Source organism: Gnatocerus cornutus, chromosome 6 (genome assembly GCF_029298725.1).
Source record: "Gnatocerus cornutus isolate USDA-ARS CGAHR chromosome 6, icGnaCorn1.1, whole genome shotgun sequence".
In the NCBI taxonomy this organism is placed as follows: Eukaryota; Metazoa; Arthropoda; class Insecta; order Coleoptera; family Tenebrionidae; genus Gnatocerus; species Gnatocerus cornutus.
The window spans coordinates 18385392-18407564 of NC_142238.1; the positions used below are offsets into that span (position 1 = coordinate 18385392).

Sequence of the window (22173 nt, forward strand, 5' to 3'; positions counted from 1 at the left end):
CTTTCTTTTATCTGCCCCACAAAACAAACACTGATTGGTCCCTATCAAATCATGACCTTTCTCCTGTTCTCTGTGTTGCTATTAACATTTTATCCAACTTCCGGTGCGTCAACGGAAGTCAAAGTTAACGTAAAGAGTCCCACCACCAAATTCGAGCATTTTTGGCAAAGCACCGGCTTCTGGTAATTAGTAGTCATAAAAACCATCTTATTGGTACAATTTCCAGCCCACCGGACCCCAAAGAAGAAATCTATAAATTCCTATTAAGCGAAGACGAACGGTTCAATCTGGCGCTAATCGGAGCGTTGCCTCATCATGGTATAAAACAAGTCCGGATCCATTGGTTATTGGATTTAATTTTTATTGGGTACGTAGAACTGTTGATAATGAGTAGCCACGCGCATACCAACCAGTCCTCCGGTAGCCGTGATCGTCTAGTGGTTAGGACCCTACGTTGTGGCCGTAGTAACCCAGGTTCGAATCCTGGTCACGGCAATGTGCAAACATTGTCACGGTGGAGGCTTTTTTTTCGTTTTTTTGTCAATTTTATTTATTCCAGGACCGGGGGGTATAATTTTACTTATCTCGACCAATTGTTGGAGTTTTTGGTAGCTCGCGAACTCAAACCGCGGTTTGAACTAATGGGAACTCCTTTGGAGATAAAGACACTCGAGAGGGAATTTTGGAGGGATTTAGTGCACACTACTGTTAGTCGATACATTGGTAAACATTAATTTGGTCCCTCTGTATATTTATTTAGCGGTTTTAGGAAAATTCGGCGTGTCTGAGGTTTCCTCGTGGAAATTCGAGCTGTGGAATGAGCCCGACTTGAAAAACTACAACCTTTTAAATTTTACCCTCCCAGGTATCACAATCACCCCATTTAAGCAACCCTCTAATTTGCCCTTTCGTTAGAATATCTCGAGTACGTGAATGGCTGTGCTGAAGGGTTGAAGAGTGCGTTCGGTGGTAAGGGTGCAGCGACGTTAGGTGGCCCGGCTGGGTTATTTAGAGAAGAAAACCATCCCCTGTGTTGGGGTCTGTTGGAGGCTTGTTCGGGGAATTCCCAGTGCCCTATACAATTCATTTCTTTTCACAGAAAGGGTGGTGGCACTGCTGAGGGAGTTTTAAATGGAACTTTAGAGTTATTGGATTTGCTACACAATAAGTTTCCAGATCTCGCTGAAATGCCAATAGCAAATGAGTAAGTGAAGTTCAGTTTGTGTCTAATAGCTCTAATTCGGGAAAAGAACACTTTGGGTGTAATCCCTCATTAGGAGAGTTTGGGAGAGTTGTTATTTCTTATATTCTATTCGGGAAGGGTCCGATAAATTGACACAACTAATTCAGGAATCGATTCGTTGCCAATTCGCAGGCAAACAAAGAAGTGGGCGAGGAGGCAAAAAACGAGATAATTCCCCGAAATTCCTGTTTTTCTCATCGATATAAAGTACACACTGTGTTAATTAAAAATCAAGAGAGACACGTTTTTGTAAACACTCAGTAATATGTTAAACTTATGCGAGTCGAACTGCAGCTTGAAACTACATGTGCTGGCGGCAGCTGCGATTACCTCCAACCGTTGCAGTTTGCGTGATTAATACATTTACTAATCTCGTTGATCTTGAAAGGAATTAGTAAAGCTTTGTGTTTAACCCCAAATATTATGCCCCACGTAATCTAATTAGCTTATCAATAAAAGGCGAAGCCTTACATGAAACTAATTTATCGGTTAGCTTTGATCAGTTTTTGTGGGTGATAACTAGCTTGTCGAATTCAGATTTTCAGGAGACTTCAAAGATGTTTTCGTAAACACGGAAACCATGTTATTACTTTTATGTTTTGATTGTAAAAAAGTGGAGTGTTGGAAAGTTGCGGTTTCGTAATTATTGGGGTTTGTTTATGGCTTAGCAAAGTGTATGTTTGTTTCAAACTAGTAATTGTGGGGTTTGTTGCGCAATTCCGGATTGAAAATAATGCACAAAACTTTTTCAAAATTAAGGTAATGGAAGAAGAATTTTTTTAACAACAATATCGAGGGTTTGTAGCCGAAACCTTTAGAAGTGCTTGGGGAAAATATAGACAAAAACGTTCAACTCTCAACCCGCCCTTCCTCATATGAGCCCCGACCTGAGCAAACCCAATAAATTTCCATGAATTATCTGTAAACTAACCCATTGAAATTTATAGCGAGTCGGACATCATAACCACTTGGTCCAATAGCTGGGAGTGGCGCGGAGATGCAAGATATGCAGCGATGGTGGTGAAAGTACTAGCCGACCATTATAAATCACTAACGCTGGATAGAAAATTGAAAATAGAATTGTTAAGCTACGATAACGGCTTCCTAAATTACCACCCATTCTACTTCACACAAAGAACCCTGTTTGCGCGGTATGATTAGTGTTTTCATTTTTACGTTCTCACTCTAAATCTTCCATAATCAGATTCCAGATGAATTGCACTGATCCCCCTCACAAGCAATTTATTAAAAAGCCCGTGTACACGACGATGGCTCTGTTGTCTTTTTTAGAGGCCGCTTGGCTTGAGCCGGAAATTAATTCGCAAGATTCCTTGTTAACTGTTATAGCTACGAGGACATTGAGTGTCGATCAATCAAACGCCGCTATCCTTCTAGCGTATGCTAACAGTGACGAGGTCAATATTGAAACTATCAAATCTGTCAAGCTTGATGTTAATAATTTATCGATCGGAAGCAGATTTGTTGTTTATCTGGTGGATAATATCCTCACTAATCCATATCGGCTTTGGCAAGAGCTTGGAGAACCAGTTTTTCCAGATAAACTTTCCAGGGAACTAATGAGGGAACGAGAGGTAAAAATTTTCTATGATCGATAATTATTTTAACTAACCATAACTTTGCACGACTTCACAACTTTATGATAACGTCTGCAGACTTTGATGATTTAAAGCACTTGCATTCGATTCAATTAACTGAAATGTGCTTACAATTTATGCGAAGCGAGTTGTTGCACGCGAACATAAAGTAGAGGTGTCGTTTACGGCTTGGCTATGCTTCATGGTAATTCTTCAGGAGCTATTTGCATATCCGCTATTTTTATTATTGCAAGCGGGCTCCAGGATTGGCTTTACTTAATATTTTAATTGAAAATGTAAGAGACACGATGAAATATTCAAATTCAGTCCACTGACTCCACTAAGAGGAAATTAATATTACTTGCAACAAAATCCGCGAAAATGTTGGATGCAAAGATTCAAGATTGAAAAATAAAACAGACAAATTTCCACATTTTTAAAGTTTTCTTTCACATAAGATTTCTTATTTTTATTGTTGGGTTCAACCGTATGAAATGAGGCCATTTTTAAATAAATTTCGTTTGTCTAGGAGCTGAAAAATCAGATCCGAATCATATGTATTTATAGAACCAAGAAAAATATGATTTTTTTGAATATCGATGTAGATGGAAAAATTGTGGATGTTTCAATTTCAAAGTAAAAATTTTAATTTAGATTGTTGGCCCCAAACTTTTTAAAATGAGACAATTTTCTAACGAATGTTATTCGCTTAACAGAAGAAAGAACAAATTTTTGTCACATTTACAGACAGAAAACAAATACGAATTTTTAATGTTTTTGGAAAAATCGTGGATGCGCCACTTCAAATTAAAATTTGTATTTATTCTTGTAGTGTTTAACTGCAAGTGAGGCTATTTTATTTTAAATTAGTTTATCTAATCTTGGAAACCAAAGATTTAAGTAATATTTCCAGAAATAAGGAAAGTGGGATTTATTAAAGTCGATGGATACATTGCGGAAGTCTCAATCTCAAATTTTTAATTTTGTCTATGAATCTTAAACTCTATAAAGTGAAATCTTTTTCTAATAAATGTTATTTGTTTAAAAGGAGAAACAACAGATTTTCATCATATTTACAGTAACAAAAGTAAATCCGAATGTCTTAGATGCGCTGCTTCAAAGTAAATTTCTAATTCTTTTTGTAGGCTTCAAAATGATGAAGTAAAATTACTTTCTAATAAATTTTGTTTGCCTAAACGTGGAAACAACAGATTTTAGTAATATTCGCAAAATTAAGGAAAGTACGATTTTTTAAAGTCGATAGATATAGTGTGGAGGCTTCAGTTTCAAAGTAAAATTTCTCGTTTTGATTGTTAGCCTCAAACTCCATGAAATAAAGTAATTTTTTAATAAATTTTATTTGTTTAAAAGAAGAAACAACAGATTTTTGTCATTTAAAAATGATAAATAAAATGGTGCATGCGCCACTTTAAACTAATATTTCTAATTTTTTTGTAGTCTTCAACGTGGTGCAGTAAAATTACTTTCTAATAATTTTTTTTTTAGAAGAAGAGATAACACAATTTATTTATATTAGCAAAAAAAATACAATTTTTTTAAATATTAAAAAAATTTAAAAGTATAACCTTTAATTAAGGGAGTTTCAACTTTATGAATTGAGGCCCTTTTCTTATAAATTTATCGTTTAAAGTAGAAACAATAGATTTTTGTTATAACGTTGGGGGATTTAAAAAAAAATGACTGTCTAAACGTGAATACAAGAAACTTTAGTAATATTTACAAAATTAAGAAAAATACGGTTTTTTAAGTCGATGGATAAATTGTGGATGTTTCAATTTCAAAGTAAAATTTCTCATTTTCACTATGACTCTATGAAATTAGACCTATTTGTAATAAATGGTATCTGTTTAAAAACAGAAAGATCAGATTTTTATTATAATTATCTACAGTAACAAGATAAATTTGAATTTTTAATGTCTTTGGAAAAATGGTGGATGCGCCATCCCAAAATAAATTTTTTAATTTGCCCTGTAGTCTTTAATCTGGTGAACTAAAGCTACTTTCTAATAAAATTTGTCTGCCTAAACGTAGGAACAAGAAATTTTAGTAATAATTACAGAACTATGAAAATGACGTTAAATTGTAGATGCCCCATTTTTAAAGTAATTTTTTTAATGTTAGCTGCAAGCTACAACCTTTTTAAATGAAGACATTTTCTAAAAGAAGTTGGTCTTTTTAAAACCAAAAATAAGAGAGCTTAGTCATATTTATATAGATCAAGAAAAATATGATTCTTTGAACATCGATGGAAAAATTTTATATGCTATTTCGAAGTAAAGTTTTCAATTTTTGTAGTGTTCAATTTCATGAAGAAAGGCTTTTTTTTTAATTTAGGTTATAAAAAATAACAAGAAATTTTAATAATATTTACAGAATGAAAGAAACTACGAGTTTTTTTTACAGTCGATAAATAAATTGTGGATGTCTCAATTTCAATGTAAAATTTCTAACATTGACTGTAACCCTGTGACTCTATGAAATGAAATCATTTTCCAATAAATTGTATTTGTTCGAACGCAGAAACACAAATTTTTGTCATATTTACAGTACCAAGACAAATACAAATTTTTAATTAGAAAAATGGTGAACGCGCCGCTCTAAAGTAAAATTTCTAATTCTCCTTAAAGTCTTCAACGTGGTGAAGTAAAGCTACTTTTTAATAGATTTTGTCGTTTTAAACGTGGGGACAAGAGAGTTTGGTAATAATTGCAAAATTACCAAAAAGTGTTAAATTGTAAATGCCCCATTTTCCAAGTAAAATTTTTAATGTTGACTGCAAGTTTCAACCTCTTGAAATGACATTTTTTAATACATTTTTTAAATCATTAAAAGCAGAGACGACAGATTTTTAGTCATATGTAAAGTAATAAGAAAAATACGAATTTCTTAAAAATTTGAAAAAATCTGTAAAAAAAATGCGCCAATTTTTAAAGTATAATTTCCAACTCTGTGGGTCTCAGGATTATAACTTGGGCCCTTTGTCTCATAAATTTTATCTGTCTGAATGCAGAAACAACAGATTTTTGTTATATTGACAGTAAGCAGACAAATATGAATTTTGAATACTTGAAAAATTGGTGGATGCGCCACTTCAAAATGAAATTTCTCATTTCTACTGTAGTTTTTAACTTTAGCAAGTGGGGCTATTTTCTAGTAAACTCCGACCGTCTAAACGTGGAAACTAAAGATTTTAATCGTATTTACAGAATTACGAAAAGTACGAGTTTTTCAGTTCGATGGATAATAGTTGTGGATGCTCCAGTTTTAAAGTAAATTTTGAAATGTGATTAGGTCATAAAATGAAGTCATTTTTTTGATAAATCTTATCTATCTAAAAGCAGAAACATGAGATTTTTGCTATATTTACAGAAACAAGAAAAATTCGAATTCTTTTAATGTCAATGGAAACATGGTGGAAGCGCTTTGTTGCAGTTTTCTTTAGAACATTCTATGTCGTAATGTGCGTTGATTTTCTAATAAATTTTGTTTGTCTAAACGCTAAAATAGTAACAGAATAAAAAAAAACAAGCCAACTTCAGCATGATAATAATAGGTAAGTGCTTTTAGAGCCACAATCGGAGTTTAACAATTCCCAATTATCCAGAATGTCGATGAATTTCCCATCTTCTAAGCCATGTAAATTACCACAAGTTCGATATGTAAAACTGACAAAGTAGCGACAATATTAATTTCCTGAACAGAGTACTATGAAGCATGAAAGAAGCCTTGGTGATACACTTGACATGCATAAGAGCCTTGTTGCGGTTTTATATCCCAGTGAATTTTCGCTTTATGTTAAAACGGGAACAAAACCATGTTAATTAAAGCCACAATAATGGATTTATGAGAATGGTTCAACAGATTGATTTATTCATTGCTGGTATGTTCCAGTAGGCTAAACAATATTGGGTATTGGAGCGTGGAACAACACAACATTGTGTATTTTTTTCCTATGTGATTTTAGGATCAAATAAATGTGCAAACGTATTTTATTTACAGAGTCCGCATCGTTTGTTCCCGCCGACAGCACTTTTCAACGAAAACCTAACATTAACGTTTAATTTAACGATTCCCAGTGTCGCATTGATCCATATTTGTTCAAAACCGACGTCCAATCCAGGAGCGCCGACAAAATTGTCAATTTTCAACGTCACAAGAAATGAGGTTTTGTTAACTTGGAGCGACGCCGAAATTGATACAAAGTGAGTACTTATCTAACAATACACATTACTTACAATTTTCATGGCGAGTTATGGTATTTCACTTTGGATTTGTTGTGTAAGGAAGTGCACCCTGAAGTGTCTTAGATTACGCTTTAAATTCAAACTTTCCTTCACGAATGCAGTTACCGATAAATCGCATGAAAATTGCCGAATAATTCTCAGGGAGCAATTTAGGCGTTTGCTCTTGTTTTAAAGGAGATTAACATCTCGCGATTTCAATACTTTTAGGTGTCTTCGAACCTACGAGGTTGAGTTCGAGTCTCTCTGCTCCAACAGCCTCCAGTTCGTGCGAGTAAACAGCAACGACACCATTTTTCTTTCGTATCATCATGCACCGACAGGTAAAGCGGAAACTTACAAATGTGATTCGGGTTATCCTCTTGCGAAAATGCATTAATTACGGTGTCCACGACGCAGTTGGTCCTGACAGATACTTATCAATGCTCACCCAGCTGAATCAACTTGAAACAAATGATAACGCTTTCAGTTTGGAATCTATTTCAGCACTACTGTCAAGTGGAAGCTGTTACACTGTGTGATATGGCACAAGCTGATGCTTCTCTCTTACCAAATTTCAATTACGTTTCAATCATCTTGATAAAATGCAATGCAACTTGACTACTTCGTTTTGATGTGCGGGAAATGAAGAGGTTTTGTTTGAGAGGAAAAGAGGAAATATGCGCCGAGGACGATAGTAAAAGAATTATTAATGTACGCTACGTGCACTGTTTGAAGTTACGTTTTCAGTCTCAGTAGTTGCAAAAAATCGACAAACAAAAAGGTTCGTTCAAAGGTAGGAAAATTAACAAGAAAAGTGAGCTAACGTTATGTAAACGTTCAAGTTGCTTTAGTCGTTTCATATTTAATAATTATGAGCAGTTTATAATAAATTGGGAGGAGGTCGCTTCTTAATTACCTGACTCCTTTGAGTTGCAAATTTGAGTTCTTTCAACAAAACATAGCGATAAATTATTTGAAATGATTGTTTCTCTTCCTTGAAATGTCGTGCAATGAGCTAAATAAAAATCCTTAAGTAAAAGAGAATTTTCATTTTGAAAAGGAGTTCCAACATAAATCAATGCTACAGCTATGAAATTTGGGGAAGTCACTATTTTCAGGCCGATTATTAACTCCACCAAATTGCGAAATTGTAGAGCAAGAAACTCAAATTTTACAAATTTTCGTTCTAAAGACGAAGCAAAAATTGACGACATCTTACACTAAAATTTGTAGTTTGGGTAATTTTAATGCTACAGTTATGAAATTAGCAGGAATTACTATTTTTAAGTCGATTATTGAGATCATCAAATTAGAAAGTTGTAAAACAAATAACTTATTTTTTAGAAATTTCCATTTTGGAGACGAAGCAAAAATTGACGACATTTTCCTTAAAAATTGTAATATTTATAATTTGAATGCTACAGCTATAAAATTTGGTGAAGTTATAACTTCTGAGTCTCCTATTAACTCTACTAAATTGGAAAATTGTAGAGCAAAAAACTCAAATTTTCGAAATTTTCACTTTGGAGACAGCAAAAATTGACGAGATTCTCCATAAAAATTCGTAATATTGGTGGTTTTAATACTACTGCTATGAAATTTGGTGAAGTTACTATTTCTGAGCCGTCTATTAACTCCATCAAGTTAGAAAAATGTAGAGCAAAAATCTCAAATTTTAGAAATTTCCATTTTGGAGACGAAGCAAAAATTGACGACATTTTCCTTAAAAATTGTAATATTTATAATTTGAATCCTACAGCTATAAAATTTGGTGAAGTTATAATTTCTGAGTCTCCTATTAACTCTACTAAATTGGAAAATTGTAGAGCAAAAAACTCAAATTTTCGAAATTTTCACTTTGGAGACGAAGCAAAAATTGACGAGATTCTCCATAAAAATTGTAATATTTATAATTTGAATGCTACAGCTATAAAATTTGGTGAAGTTACTATTTCTGAGTCGTGTATTAACTCTACCGAACTGGAAAATTGTAGAGCAAAAAAGTCAAATTTTAGAAATTTTCACTTTGGAGACAAAGCAAAAATTGACGAGATTTTCCATAAAAATTCGTAATATTTATAATTTGACTGCTACAGTTATAAAATTTGGTGAAGTTACTATTTCTGAGTCGTGTATTAACTCTACCAAATTGGAAAATTGTAGAGCAAAAAAGTCAAATTTTAGAAATTTTCACTTTGGAGACAAAGCAAAAATTGACGAGATTCTCCATAAAAATTCGTAATATTGGTAGTTTTAATACTACTGCTATGAAATTTGGTGAAGTTATTATTTCTGAGTCGTGTATTAACTCTACCAAATTGGAAAATTGTAGAGCAAAAAAGTCAAATTTTAGAAATTTTCACTTTGGAGACAAAGCAAAAATTGACGAGATTCTCCATAAAAATTCGTAATATTGGTAGTTTTAATACTACTGCTATGAAATTTAGTGAAGTTACTATTTCTGAGCCGTCTATTGACTCCATCAAGTTAGAAAAATGTAGAGCAAAAATCTCAAATTTTAGAAATTTTCATTTTAGAGACGAAGCAAAAATTGACGACATTCTCGAAAAATATTCGTAACATTGGTAATTTTATTGCTACAACGATGCTATTTGAAGAAGTTATTATCTTTAAATTGTTTCTTAACTTCACCAAATTGAAAAATTGTAGAACATAAAACTCAAATTTTAGAAGTTTTCATGTTTAAGACGAAGCAAAAATTGACGACATTCTCCAAAAATATTCGTAATATTGGTAATTTTAATGCTACAACGATGAAATTTAGAGAAGTTACTATTTTTATATTGTTTATTAACTTTATTAAATTAGAAAATTGTAGAGAAAAAGACACAAATTTTAGAAATTTTTATTTTGAAGAAGAAGCACAAATTGACATTATCTATAAATATTTGTAATATTGGTAGTTTTATTACTACTGCTATGAAATTTGGTGAAATTACTATTTCTAAGTCGTCTATTAACTCTACAAAATTAGAAAATTGTAGAGCAAAAAACTGAAATTTTCATTTTGAAGAAGCAAAAATTGTCATTTTCCATAAAAATTCGTAATATTGTTAATTTTAATGCTACTGCTGTGAAATTTAGTGAAGTTACTATTTATGAGTCGTCTATTAACTCCACTAAATTTGAAAATTGTAAAGCAACAAACTCAAATTTTAGATATTTTTATTTTAGGGACGATGCAAAAATAGACGACATTCCCCAAAAATATTCGTAATATTGGTAATTTTAATGTTACAGCTATAAAATTTAGAGAAGTTACTATTTTTAATCGTTTATTAACTCCGTAAAATTTAGAAAATTGTAGAGCAAAGGCCACAAATTTTAGAAATTTTTATTTTAAAGGCGAAGCTAAAATTTCAGACATCTTGCTTAAAAATTCGTAAGTTTAGTAATGCTAACGTTAAAGCTGTGAAATTAGGGCAGCTTACAATTCTTAGGTTTTAACTTCACCAAATTGCAAAATTGTAAAACGAAAAACAAAAATATTTACAGTTACAACAAAAATACGAATATTGGTGAAAATGGTGGATGCGCCAATTTTAATATCTAACTTTCTCTGTTAGTTTAAACTTTATGTACCTATTAGGGCCTCATAAATTTCGTTTGGCTAAATGCATAAACAATGAATTTTATTAATATTCACGGAATTAAAAAAATATTTAAGGAATCGGCGAATGAATAAATGCTGGATACCTAGATCATTAAGAATTGTGGAGAACTCAAATTGTTAAAATTCACGTTGAAATGTTTTCGATTTTGATGCATTTAAATTCTTTTTGCGCTCAATCCATCCACAATTTCACCTGAAACAGGCACATTTCATTCTATCAAGTTTAAAACATTAAGGGATTATGAGCTTTTTCCGCTAATGGAGTCATGTAACAGAAAACCATTTAAATTTTCACAGTGCTATCCTCTCATCGCACTGAAAAATTGATAGCTTAAAATATTAAAATACATCCCATATGGTTCTTTCTCATAATTTCGAAACGCGCATATTAAGGTACATTTCCCGATTCACTCAGAGTAAAATCATCGAAAATTCCCTGTGAACGTCTCTTTCCATTTCCGATTTACGTCGACACCATCCTGATATCGCTCCATTATCAGTTCTTTAGTTTTATAAACAAAACCCAAGAGGTACGCCATGTTCCGAATCAATATCGTGGATTTAGCTGAATTTGATGGTTTCGTGGGTGAGAGTTGTGCAAAGCTTCGGAAAGTAAGTGGAGTTTATTTTACGACAAGTTTATTTCAGGTGATGGAGCGTGTGAGACGACCATCGGCAGGTACAGAGTTCGTGCGATGGACTATTGGGACCAAGTAGGGAACTACTCGGAAATCGTTTCCTTTCCTTAACTACCCTGCATAAAATGTTAAACGTCTAAATGCGACGACCATTACGAAAATTATCTTCTTCTTAACTGAATAAACGTTTTTTAAATTGTCTCGCTTTATGATCTTCATTAACCTAGATTGCTGACGCGCGGCGGGGGTTTATTGTTATTTTAAGGGCGGAAAACGATTAAAAATTGTGCGCGGAACAAAAAAATTGTTTCCTTCAATATCACGTTTAATTACCTTTTTTTGTTATGCTAATTTTGATTTTGTTATAAAAACGCATCTGGATTTTAATAAACTAAGAGCCTCTTTCATTTCAAAACAAGTTTATTTGTACTACTGACTCTGAACACACCTAGCAATCCGTAAATTCTAAATAAAGGACTCTTTCAATTCCACGAATTTAATTATGAAAACAGGATTGCAACCACCGATGTAAACACGAAAACTTCTACATTTTGTAATTATACTCTCCACATTTCCGTATCGATTCGAAACGGTATTAAGAAGAGATGCAAAAAACAAGCATTTGGACCCAGTTGTAGTAAATTCCTAGTGACCCTCCTCGTCTCTCTATCCCTAAATCCAGTCCACATAGTCGACTCGACATTTCACTCAATCTGTGTTATTTATCTTGTGGATCTTTTTGTATGTTTTTCTGGTTTCGTTCTTCACTCAGCGACTGAAAGATAGCCTGTCGAGCCACGGTTCGAACAGAATTTTAACTTATTCATTTATTTGTTGGTTGAGCTTTACAAATCGTCCAGACACCGTGCCAAAAGTGGCTGATGTAATGAAAATTGTAAAAGAGAAAGCGAGCGGAAAAACGTATTTACTGATACAAAAAATAACTATTGTGCTCACCTTTTGAATGTCTAGGCAGTCAAACGTGACATTTCGACTAGTTGGTTTTATTTTGCAAGTTGGCATCGCTGCATAAATGTCAATTGTGTCAATTTGTGTGCCGATTTGGAGGCCAATGACCTTCGAAAATAATAAAGGTAAATTAATTAAGTAAAGATACCACAAAAATTTGCTGAAACACATCTGAATTTAAATTAATTTGCTATCGTTTGATTTGAATGGGGTGCTACCAACCTATTTCCCAGCTGATGAAATTCCCCTAAATGAGGGAATGACGTTTCAAATTCAAACCAAAAGTCAAAATAAATAACTATTAATAATTGTCGGCGCACAAAATTTCGTGTTTGACACGGCTAGAAAATGTTTTGGAAATGCTCGGAAATTGAAATCCTCGCATTTCCAAAAGACCATTTTCTAGCCTAGTGAAACAAATAACTATGTTTTACGATGCGGCGGATTGTTGATGGGATAAATATTTAAGGGAGGAATTAAATACAACTTGGGGGTTAATGTGATTGGGCGAAAGATTACTTTTTAGAGTTTGTCGCACAACAACAAATTTGTTTATTAAATTAAATTTTGAAGATTCTAAAGAAGAAAAATAATCTTTTCGATTGCGCCTGTAAAATATCCATGATTTACTTACTTCCTCAGCAGCGCATATTGCAATATGACTTCAATTTGCCCATTCTCTGTATGCATCCGCATTTATTCGCTGCTTTACTACTCTGTAAAATGAATATATGGTGCACATCACGTTTTCACATTTATCGTCCCCTTTAAACTTTCCAGACATTTAAGTTTCTTAAATCAACATGTGAATAGTTGAGTCGTCGACCGTAACATTTAATAGCAGCCTTAGAGCAAAACTTGCAAACGTTATGGTTAGTTATACGAAATGCATACATAAGTGTGGTCAGAACTGATGCAATTAGCTACATTCTGGACAAGTAGAAGTCAACAACTCTGAAACTTTATTCCGCTTGTTTAAACTGAAAGAGCATGTCTGCAGGCAATGACCACACATAATTTCCAGAGAACTCCCTGGAATTTTTTGTCCAATTAAAATCGCACTAATATTTGCGACATTTCTGGATAACAAATCGCCAGGGAACTTTGTTGGATAGAGTTTAATAAATTATTCGAGATGAGTGATCTGTATCGGGGAAGTTTCCCGAAAAAGGGTTTATAGTGACGTATTTCCCTTTCGTGATGAAGCCGGTGCGTACGTTCTCGAAAAACTCAAATAAAATGACAACTCTCTCAACGTTATTGTACTTTCGTGCTCCAAATACCAATGCAAACCACAATAAAAGCACCTGTCACATAAACAACATTTGCATGTCAAGGCATAAATTGATTGCGTGAGGTACATGAAATTTTGCATTAACTTAGAACTTCAGTGGAGCATTTTTAATGTCTGCCTGTACGTTTCATATCGACGAAGAAAAGTAACATATGAATGCTTTCAAAGCGAACAAGCAGCCGTTGTGAATGGAAGCACCTGTGCAGGTATGCAAGGTGGAAATAAATAAGCTGAGGCTTTGCCTTTGCCGAGGAAGATATTTTAGATTCTTTCAATAAAGGCCAGTTGGGCCAGACATGCAAATAAGATTGAGGTTTTTCCGGTTAAGATCAAATTGTCCCCCGGCTCCGGATTGCTAATGCGCTAGTCAAGCCATATCAGGGTGTTTTTACTCCCATTACGATTTTCCAATTTGAATCACAACACAAGACTATAACTCAAGCGTTTAAGCTAAACTTTGAATGTAATACAAAGTCCCCGACGATATTATGATGTTCCGCACGTATTAAATCCTCTAAATCGAAACAATGAGTCATATTTCAACTTGTCATCTTACGGAAACGACACAATTTCCCTGTAACAGTTTTTTCCTACTGTGTACTTTGTTGCTACTTTCGGTCACATTTCATCGCGAATTTACAACCCCGTACACGAAGGGGACAATTTCAGCGACTTTTAGTGCCCGCTAAACCCCGTAATACCCACGATCCCTCGTACATACACGCAAGTTTATTTAAACGCTTTAGTTCTTATTGAGTTTACGTAACACAGAATTACCCTTGAATACTTATTTACATATAAAAGAGCAAACTTCCACTTGGCAGAAATAACTCCGCAAAGCTAACACAACTAGTGGAGTATTGAATTGTTTATAATCCATCATTCTTTCATTTTTTTCTCCGCAACTATGTATGTGCTTCACGGTGTTAAAAACTCCGGGCACATTTTCCGGTTGTTTTGACGGTGTTAATAAATAATGTCGGTCGAAATTTTTTCGCCCTCAATTTATGCAAAGTGTGCGCAGCTCAGGTATGTGTATAAATTATTCTTCGCGGTGTCCGCCCACGTTCGCCTCCAGCATGTTTGTTTATCGCCGCTCCGGAGACGCGGTTACCGTCTCTGCATATTCATAAACCACCTCTCGACAAAGAGACCACATTGGCATATTGAGTGCACAATGCCTTTTACTAAATTACTCGACTTCACTGCGTCCGATTCACACATTTGGAAAGTGGGGCGGTTGAATGAGGGCATTTTTCTTCGCGATCGATCTCTGGACAGATACAATGAGGGGTACGAGATTTTTAAGGTTTAATTTTACATAACGCAGAACTGTGAAAAGCTGAAAAGCCAAGATACGGAGAAACGGAAAAAATCAAAGTGTTAGAAGAGTCGACACCTTAATTTGAGTAATAAGAACTGAAAGAATGTTTTTTTTTTTAATTTGCCGCTTTAACAGGTCCATTAGAGTACTCAATTTGGAGTCGTTTATAGGTATCTAAAGTCCAGCTCATTGCTATCAGTTCACTCTCCTGTGTAAATTTTCGAAAATTCTTGGGTGTAAATCCGGCTTTCAATTCTTTAGGGAGAAAATTAGGGAAAAATTGAATAACGATTGTTGAGGTTAATACGTTGTCAAAGTTTAGTGTATCAACATCTCACATTAGTTAAGAATTAATCAAAGATAAGTTCCAAAAAAGGAGATTTAAAGATAAGGATTAAACAAGTTTTGGAAAACTTGCGCAGGACGATTAGCTTCTACGCATGTGAGAATTGCTCCAAGGTCAAACGCTTTTTTGCCAAGTGTTTTCGATAAAAATTTCTAGGGACTACTGCCAACTTTAGTTTTTAATAAATGGACCGATAGTAATGAGCTCTAGTATAGTATATCCGGTGAGAGATTGGGAGATTTCGACAGTTGACATATAGGTTGGCAGCAAATTATGCTACAAAATACACTAAAAACACTAAATTCCTAAGCGAAATGGGTTGACAGAGTTGACAGTAACCAGTTACTGTGTTATTTTAAATTTCGCGCGTAGATTTAGTGACTTTTCTGTCATTCAAACTCTCACTGTACGAACTATATAAAGTCCAGCTCATTGCTATCAGTCCACTTTCCTGTGTAAATTTTCGAAAATTTTTGGGTGTAAATCCAACTTTCAATTCTTTAGGGAGAAAATTAGGAGAAAATTGAATAACGATTTTTGAGGTTAACACGTTGTCAAAGTTTGGTGTATGAACATTTCACATTAGTTAAGAATTAATCAAAGGTTAGTTTCAAAAGAGAGATTTAAATAAGAATTTAACAAGTTTTGGCAAACTTGCGCAGTACGATTAACTTTTACGCATGTCACAATTGCTTCAAGGTCAAGCGCTTTTGCTGCCAACTGTTTCCGATAAAAATTGCTAGGGGCTGCTGCCAAGTTTACTTTTTAATAAGTGGACTGATAGTAATGAGCTCTAGTATACAGGTGTGTCGTAAGTCGCGGATAAACTGTCCACCACCATGTTTGGAAAGTTAAATAAAGTCCGTTTTTTTATTAAAAAACCACCAACACCGCACTCTCCAACCACTTTACAACCGGCAACGTCGTCGATGTGACTTTTTGGTGATAAAATCAAATAGGTTAGCTGCCTAATTGACAATTTGATTACACAAAACGGCCTTTCAGGCTGTGCCGAGTCTTTTCACTATTAAATCCTTTGATTTGCAATCCAACAGGCTGTAAAAGAAACGTTTTTAACGGAAATACTGCCTAATTTTCAGAAATGTCAAAAATTTGACAATTATTTTCTCACCAAAAATCTCCCTAGGCAACGTTGCCGGTTGTAATGCAGGGGAACATTGCGGTGTTAGTGGGTTTTTTTTAAAAAAACGGACTTTAAAAAGTATTGTTAAAAAAATTATTTTTGTAAATAGCATATTTCTTGATATATTGAGTAGTTATTACTGAGCTAATTTGGCAACAATGTTACTACCTGTGTACTTACTTCTCATTTATTTTGAATACCGGAGTTCAAGGTCATAATTTGTGACAGTCGTGGAGCTGTGCGACAAATTTAAGAGGATTTATGTATTGAAAAGAATCACGAACAGGTTTTTGAGTGATCCAGTACTCGTTTATATTCAATTCAATGGATAAATCTTCTCAAATTTGACGTAGAGCCCCACAAGTTTCACAAATTATGACCTTGAAATGCGGTATTCAAAATAAATGAGGAGTATAAAGATTGATTTTAATGAATCTTGTTTCTTAGTAACTTGCATTTTTGAATTCTGAATTAATAAATGATTCTTGATTTCCATCGCACTTCCCAACCACTAGGTACATTGCACAAGACTCGTTTGCAGAAAATTCTACCATGTGTGTATGCAAACAAGAAAATGAAAACCTAACAAAAGTCAATTTCATTGACTATTGTAAATCAAATTTTGCAGTTTCCGTAGTTTTATATTTTTAACAACGGTGTTGCCATGTTGTACACGCAACCTTTTGTTCAAATTAACCACTTTCAATACCCAATAGTAATGACGTTTTGATTATTAAAAATGATTGCATTCGTTCAAATGCTTTAAAACATCATTACTATGGTTACAGCTTTCTTTAAAGTTTACTGAATTTCCTAATAAAAAGGTATTAATCTGCTTGTTACAACTGCTTTTACCTTAAGAAGTGAAACTCATATAAGAACAAAAACCACGTTTTTATGCTTTTTAAGGCCGACCTTTATGAATTCGTCAAGTTTATCCGCCACTTACGACACAGCCTGTATAAGAGAACTCAAAGTAGGAAATTTTGTTTTTAAGAATTGGCAAAACTAATTAGTCTGGCTGTCACCTGTTTCGTGTCAAGTTCTTGGTCAATTTCAGTATTACGAATTTTACGATTCGTGTTTAACAAATTGCTGCATGAATAACAAATGTATGAATATAATTGAATTGTCCTTTACGGCCAGCAATATATGTACCTAAATACAAGGTGTTTATAAATGTTTCTAGCATCAAGCGTGGCTTTGGAATTCATGTCGTACATTATTTTGCCGCTTTGTTTTCATAGTGACTGTAACTATCAGGAAAATTATTTATAATGTTACTTACTTCAATGACGTTTTAGTTACGGTCTTATGCCCAAGTTTTCGATTTTCAGGTTTTAAACTACAACTGGAACAGTTTATTTCTCAAAACTTACTTTGCTTCATCTTTGAGGTTAACTGCAAATGTCAGTTGACAAATCGAAACCCACATTTGTAATGAGCGGCAAATTTCTTTGACATTTCATAGCCACCCTTGATGCTAGAAACATTTATAAACATGTATAATAGATGTGAATACAAGTTGTAAGGTTAGGTTACGTTAGGTTGACTCAATAAATGTCAAATTTTAAATTGAATTTGAAAATCAAGTAGCAAGTCGTGGTTACAAAACCGTACAATGAGAGTTTGAATGACAGAAAAGTCACTAAATCTACGCAATAAAAAGTGTACCATACGCGCGAAATTTAAAATAACAAAGTAACCCCAGTTACTGACAACTCTGTCAACTCATTTCGCGTAGGAATTTAGTGTTTTTAGTGAATTTTGTAGCATAATTTGCTGTCAACCTATATGTCAACTGTCGAAATCGTGTAACACGAAAACTGTTAGAATTAGAAAATTTAAATTTTTTTATTAAAAAAGGGTGCAAATTCGAAAAAATAGTATAAAGGACTTGTTTTATAATGTCATTGGTGCACTCGTGCACCAAATTGGCCATTATTAAAACACGTTCTTTAATATACTATTATAATTTTTCTTAAGCTGAGACTCCTTTCTCTGCCCCTCGCGAATAACGCCAACTTTAACACATCATTTTCGTATCTGCACTCTGAAAATAGAGCTGCAGACTCTTATCAAGCTCTTATGAAATATTGACAAAACTGTAAAACCTCAAATTTAAAGTGTATAAAAGCTGATATTTTGCAAGATTATTAGCAAATTCTGGAAGTAGCTACCATGTCGGAGCCCCGTAGTAAATAACCCGAAATTAGATCAGTTCCAATTCGGCGAATGCACTCCAGAAAGCAATATATGTGTAAATGCAGGTACATGTTATAGTCCCTGATATAAAATGTACGTATCCCCAATAAGGGATCTGGAAATTTGGCGTAGAGGTCGCCCTATCGATTCGTAAGTTGCAGGAATCGCCACTGCAGACACATATCTCTACCTTCCAAGTGCAGGTGGTCGTTAACCGCCTCTTGCACCCTAGCTAAAATATTTATCAGGTTTTAGGTACAACCGGGGGCATAAATTAGATGGGATTATTGGATTATGGTCCTTAGATTCCGCCAAACACCAATTACTGTTAAATCTTCGTAAATTCTGCTACGTCACTCGACCAACCATCAATTACTCTGTTGCGTTGTTCGCCGATATTAAAACCGCTTTTCTCATCGCTGTAATCCGTCAGTCATCCGCATTGATATATCAATGACTCAAGTCGTTATTTATTGCCAGATTTTTGCAAAGTTGATACTATTGCGTTAGCCGAATTGTACATAATAGGCTGACTTGAGGGTGAGGTCATTAATCATTCCGATTTCAGCCATTGCTGCTGAGTCTTTCAGCAAATTTTACCAACTGCAGTAGATGAAAAAAAGTGTTTCTTGAACGGTTGAATTCACCACTAATGGCTTCCGTGTCTTAACAAGTAATTAGTTAATTAGACTTGTTTAACTTCCACTTACTGTAAGAGTACACTTATTCAATAAAAATGCTTTCAAACTTTTACCCTAAATAATAAATCTTCCTCTCTCATTGAAATTTAAAACCGGCGACCTGAGTCTGCAAACACCTGAAATTTGGTAAGCTTGCCAACAGTCGCGGATTATAGACGAGTCTGCGGTTTCTGCAACCTCCAAGTGGTGTTTTGTATTAAAAATAAAACGACCAACCTGTCTTTAAATCTGTTTCATTTTTCCGACAGTTTACCCCAATTAAAAACCTATTTTGTGCACTCGTTTTAACGAATGTAAATTGCAAATACTCGCTACTCATTACCCTTAATTCAGTGTACACATTTCAAGAATTCGTTACGGGAGATAAAACCACCGAAACAAAGAGTTCAACACGTGTCGGCGGTGAATCGAACGATATTGTTATTTGCATTGATGGAGCTTTCAGTTTATTTGGTGCTTTGGTTGGCATACATAAACAGCGCTTGCTAACAAATTTGCGGTGAAAATCTATTTTCCTTGCCTTTTTATATTTGAAAAATGAATGCTTGTGAAAATATTGATACGAAAAACGCGACAATGTTTAATTTCCAGCATCATGGCGAGTTCTTTTAATTAACTAAATGCTGCATTTCGGTAATGAAAGCTTGATTTATACCCCTTTCTTAGCTGCACTTGCGGTTTCCTCCCCCCTTGTTTACACTTAACGTAAAATTTCATTTCCACTTAACGACGATTAAATTAACGAGCAAACAAATCGCAGATGCGCAACAACTTATTCCACGTCGGAGCGAGCAGTTAGTCATGGAGGAAATGGAGATGGATCACAGTAACTTTACATGAAGGGTTGAATAAATTTGACAAGTGCACGTCGAATTGCAGTGAATTGTACCATTTTTGGGAATGTTAACAAAGAAAAACGATTATTAAGAGTCGGTTTTATTAAAAAGCTCGCAAAACCTGATATCGAAATAAAGAGGTTTTTCGTGTTGCACTTCTGTGTCATTTCACTCACTTTTGATCGATAAAACAGCAGGTACGGTTATTGAATTGATGAATTTCATTTATTGATGATTTCTTTATTTAGGATGATTGATTGCGACACATAAAACCTTTTCTTGGAATAAAGTAGGCGCTTCAATGAAAGTGTGATTGTTTTTTTGTTGATTTGGTGTCATTAAATGTGTGACATGTCGGCGAAAGCGAGTGTGAGAAAAATTGGAAAAGCACAAAAGAACATTTCCAAAACCGATAAAAAGAAGAAGAAGAGGAGGAAGGAGAGTTTTGCCATTTATATTTACAAGGTCTTGAAGCAGGTTCATCCAGATACCGGAATTTCAAGTAAAGCCATGAATATTATGAACAGCTATGTGAATGATGTGTTTGAACGTATTGTGGTCGAGGCTTCACTTTTGTCTCAGTACAACAGGAGGTCTACTATTACGAGCAGAGAAATTCAAACTGCTGTGCGTCTTTTGCTACCTGGGGAATTGGCCAAACATGCGGTTTCCGAAGGCACCAAGGCAGTTACCAAGTACACCAGCTCCACCATAAAGTAGTGTTTAAATTTTAGAGTTCAATGAGTCCATTAATTGTTTAATTTAGTTTAATTAACAATAAAACCGAACGTTAACGTCTCCATTTTTCCCCATAAAAAATAAAAAAGTTTTTATAATCTTTCAGTCCCCCGACAAACATCAAGCCAATAAAACCATTTCGAGCGTTATTAAAACACCTCGTAAAAACTTTCAATGAGTCAATGTCCAATAATTCAGCAGAATCCGGAAGGATGTCTCATAAAACTACTTGCCGCGAAGAAAACGCTTACCATTTGGATTTTTCGCTGTATCATAATAAAACGCAGCAGGAAACGGGCTAATATTTAATTATTATTTACGATGTTATTGCAGGATTTTTAAACAAGCCGCTGACTGCATAAATCTCGAAAATCTCGCCGCTAAATTATAAATGCAGAAAATTACGTAAGTGTGTAAGTTTTTATGTCAGTATTAAAATTCCGTTCGCTCCATTGATTTCGGGGTGAGTTTTCCTTAATTTTGCTTTCCGTCTTTTTTATGCCTTTGGGTGATAAAGAATTTAGGCCACCTGTAAAAATTCTTTTACGACTCGCGTTAAAGCTCCCAAAACTAAGATTCTTGGGACGATAAGAAAGTCAGTCAATTATTTTGGGTATTCAGAATGCAAAATTAGGTCAGTAAAGTCATAACGGCAACAACGTGTGCAGGAAAACTAAGAAGTCCGGTCCTCGAGAGCTCACCATAATTTCTAAGAGCTTATCCTGGTAAGCACACGAGCAAATTGGCTATCCTCTTCACAAACACCTATACACTTGAGAGCTTAATTATCACGCTTACCTAAGTTTAAGTGGGAGGCGACGCCGCAACATTAAGTATTCATCTTCATTCGTTTCTTATTCGATGGAGCTCACTTAATTTGATAAAATTGTTAAGCTGCAAGTTTTGTTAATTAAAAATTCTAAGCTGGCGCTTATGGTGCAGTGTGGCTTTTTGTACGTGTTCATTTAGAGCAGATTAAAATGGGAGTTGCAGCTTGGATTAAGTTAAACTTGAAGAGGAGGGGGCAATTAACTCAGTAATCTGATTGCTATGGATTATAACGTTCTACCTAAAAACTATCATCGCTTTTTCTGCTAAATTTCATCGTTTAATTGAATCCGAACGCTTTTATTTATCGGTTAAATTAAATATCTCAGTTTTTGTTCACAGTTGGCTCGCTATTTTCATCCAATTTGATTATATTCTACTCAATTGATTCCCATTCATTTATGTATATAAATATTTGAGTTTCAGTTTCATTT

General features: G+C 34.4%; 2 protein-coding genes and 1 non-coding gene across 3 annotated transcripts; all 3 read left to right on the top strand.

Moving 5' to 3' along the window:
- The first annotated feature begins 22 nt into the window (after positions 1 to 22).
- On the top strand, positions 23 to 11500 carry Idua (alpha-L-iduronidase). Its single transcript, XM_088039114.1, has 10 exons — positions 23 to 182; positions 227 to 367; positions 560 to 723; positions 770 to 865; positions 916 to 1204; positions 2191 to 2394; positions 2448 to 2835; positions 6859 to 7061; positions 7311 to 7423; positions 11365 to 11500. The coding sequence occupies exons 1-10, from the start codon at positions 52 to 54 to the stop codon at positions 11463 to 11465; spliced, it is 1830 nt and encodes a 609-aa protein (XP_087895240.1). The 5' UTR covers positions 23 to 51; the 3' UTR covers positions 11466 to 11500.
- On the top strand, positions 424 to 495 carry TRNAH-GUG (transfer RNA histidin (anticodon GUG)). Its single transcript has one exon. It is a non-coding gene; the product is annotated as a tRNA-His (tRNA).
- Positions 11501 to 20524: 9024 nt separating the features above from the next.
- On the top strand, positions 20525 to 20893 carry LOC148173624 (histone H2B-like). Its single transcript, XM_088039901.1, has one exon. The coding sequence runs from the start codon at positions 20525 to 20527 to the stop codon at positions 20891 to 20893; it is 369 nt and encodes a 122-aa protein (XP_087896027.1).
- Positions 20894 to 22173: the final 1280 nt, after the last annotated feature.

Bases quoted from the DNA above. Each gene is read 5' to 3' on its own strand.
- LOC148173624 (XM_088039901.1), top strand. From the start codon at position 20,525: ATGTCGGCGAAAGCGAGTGTGAGAAAAATTGGAAAAGCACAAAAGAAC.
- Idua (XM_088039114.1), top strand. From the start codon at position 52: ATGACCTTTCTCCTGTTCTCTGTGTTGCTATTAACATTTTATCCAACT. The intron at 183-226 runs GTAATTAGTAGT...TACAATTTCCAG, and splicing joins TGGCAAAGCACCGGCTTCTG to CCCACCGGACCCCAAAGAAG. The intron at 368-559 runs GTACGTAGAACT...TATTTATTCCAG, and splicing joins TTGGATTTAATTTTTATTGG to GACCGGGGGGTATAATTTTA.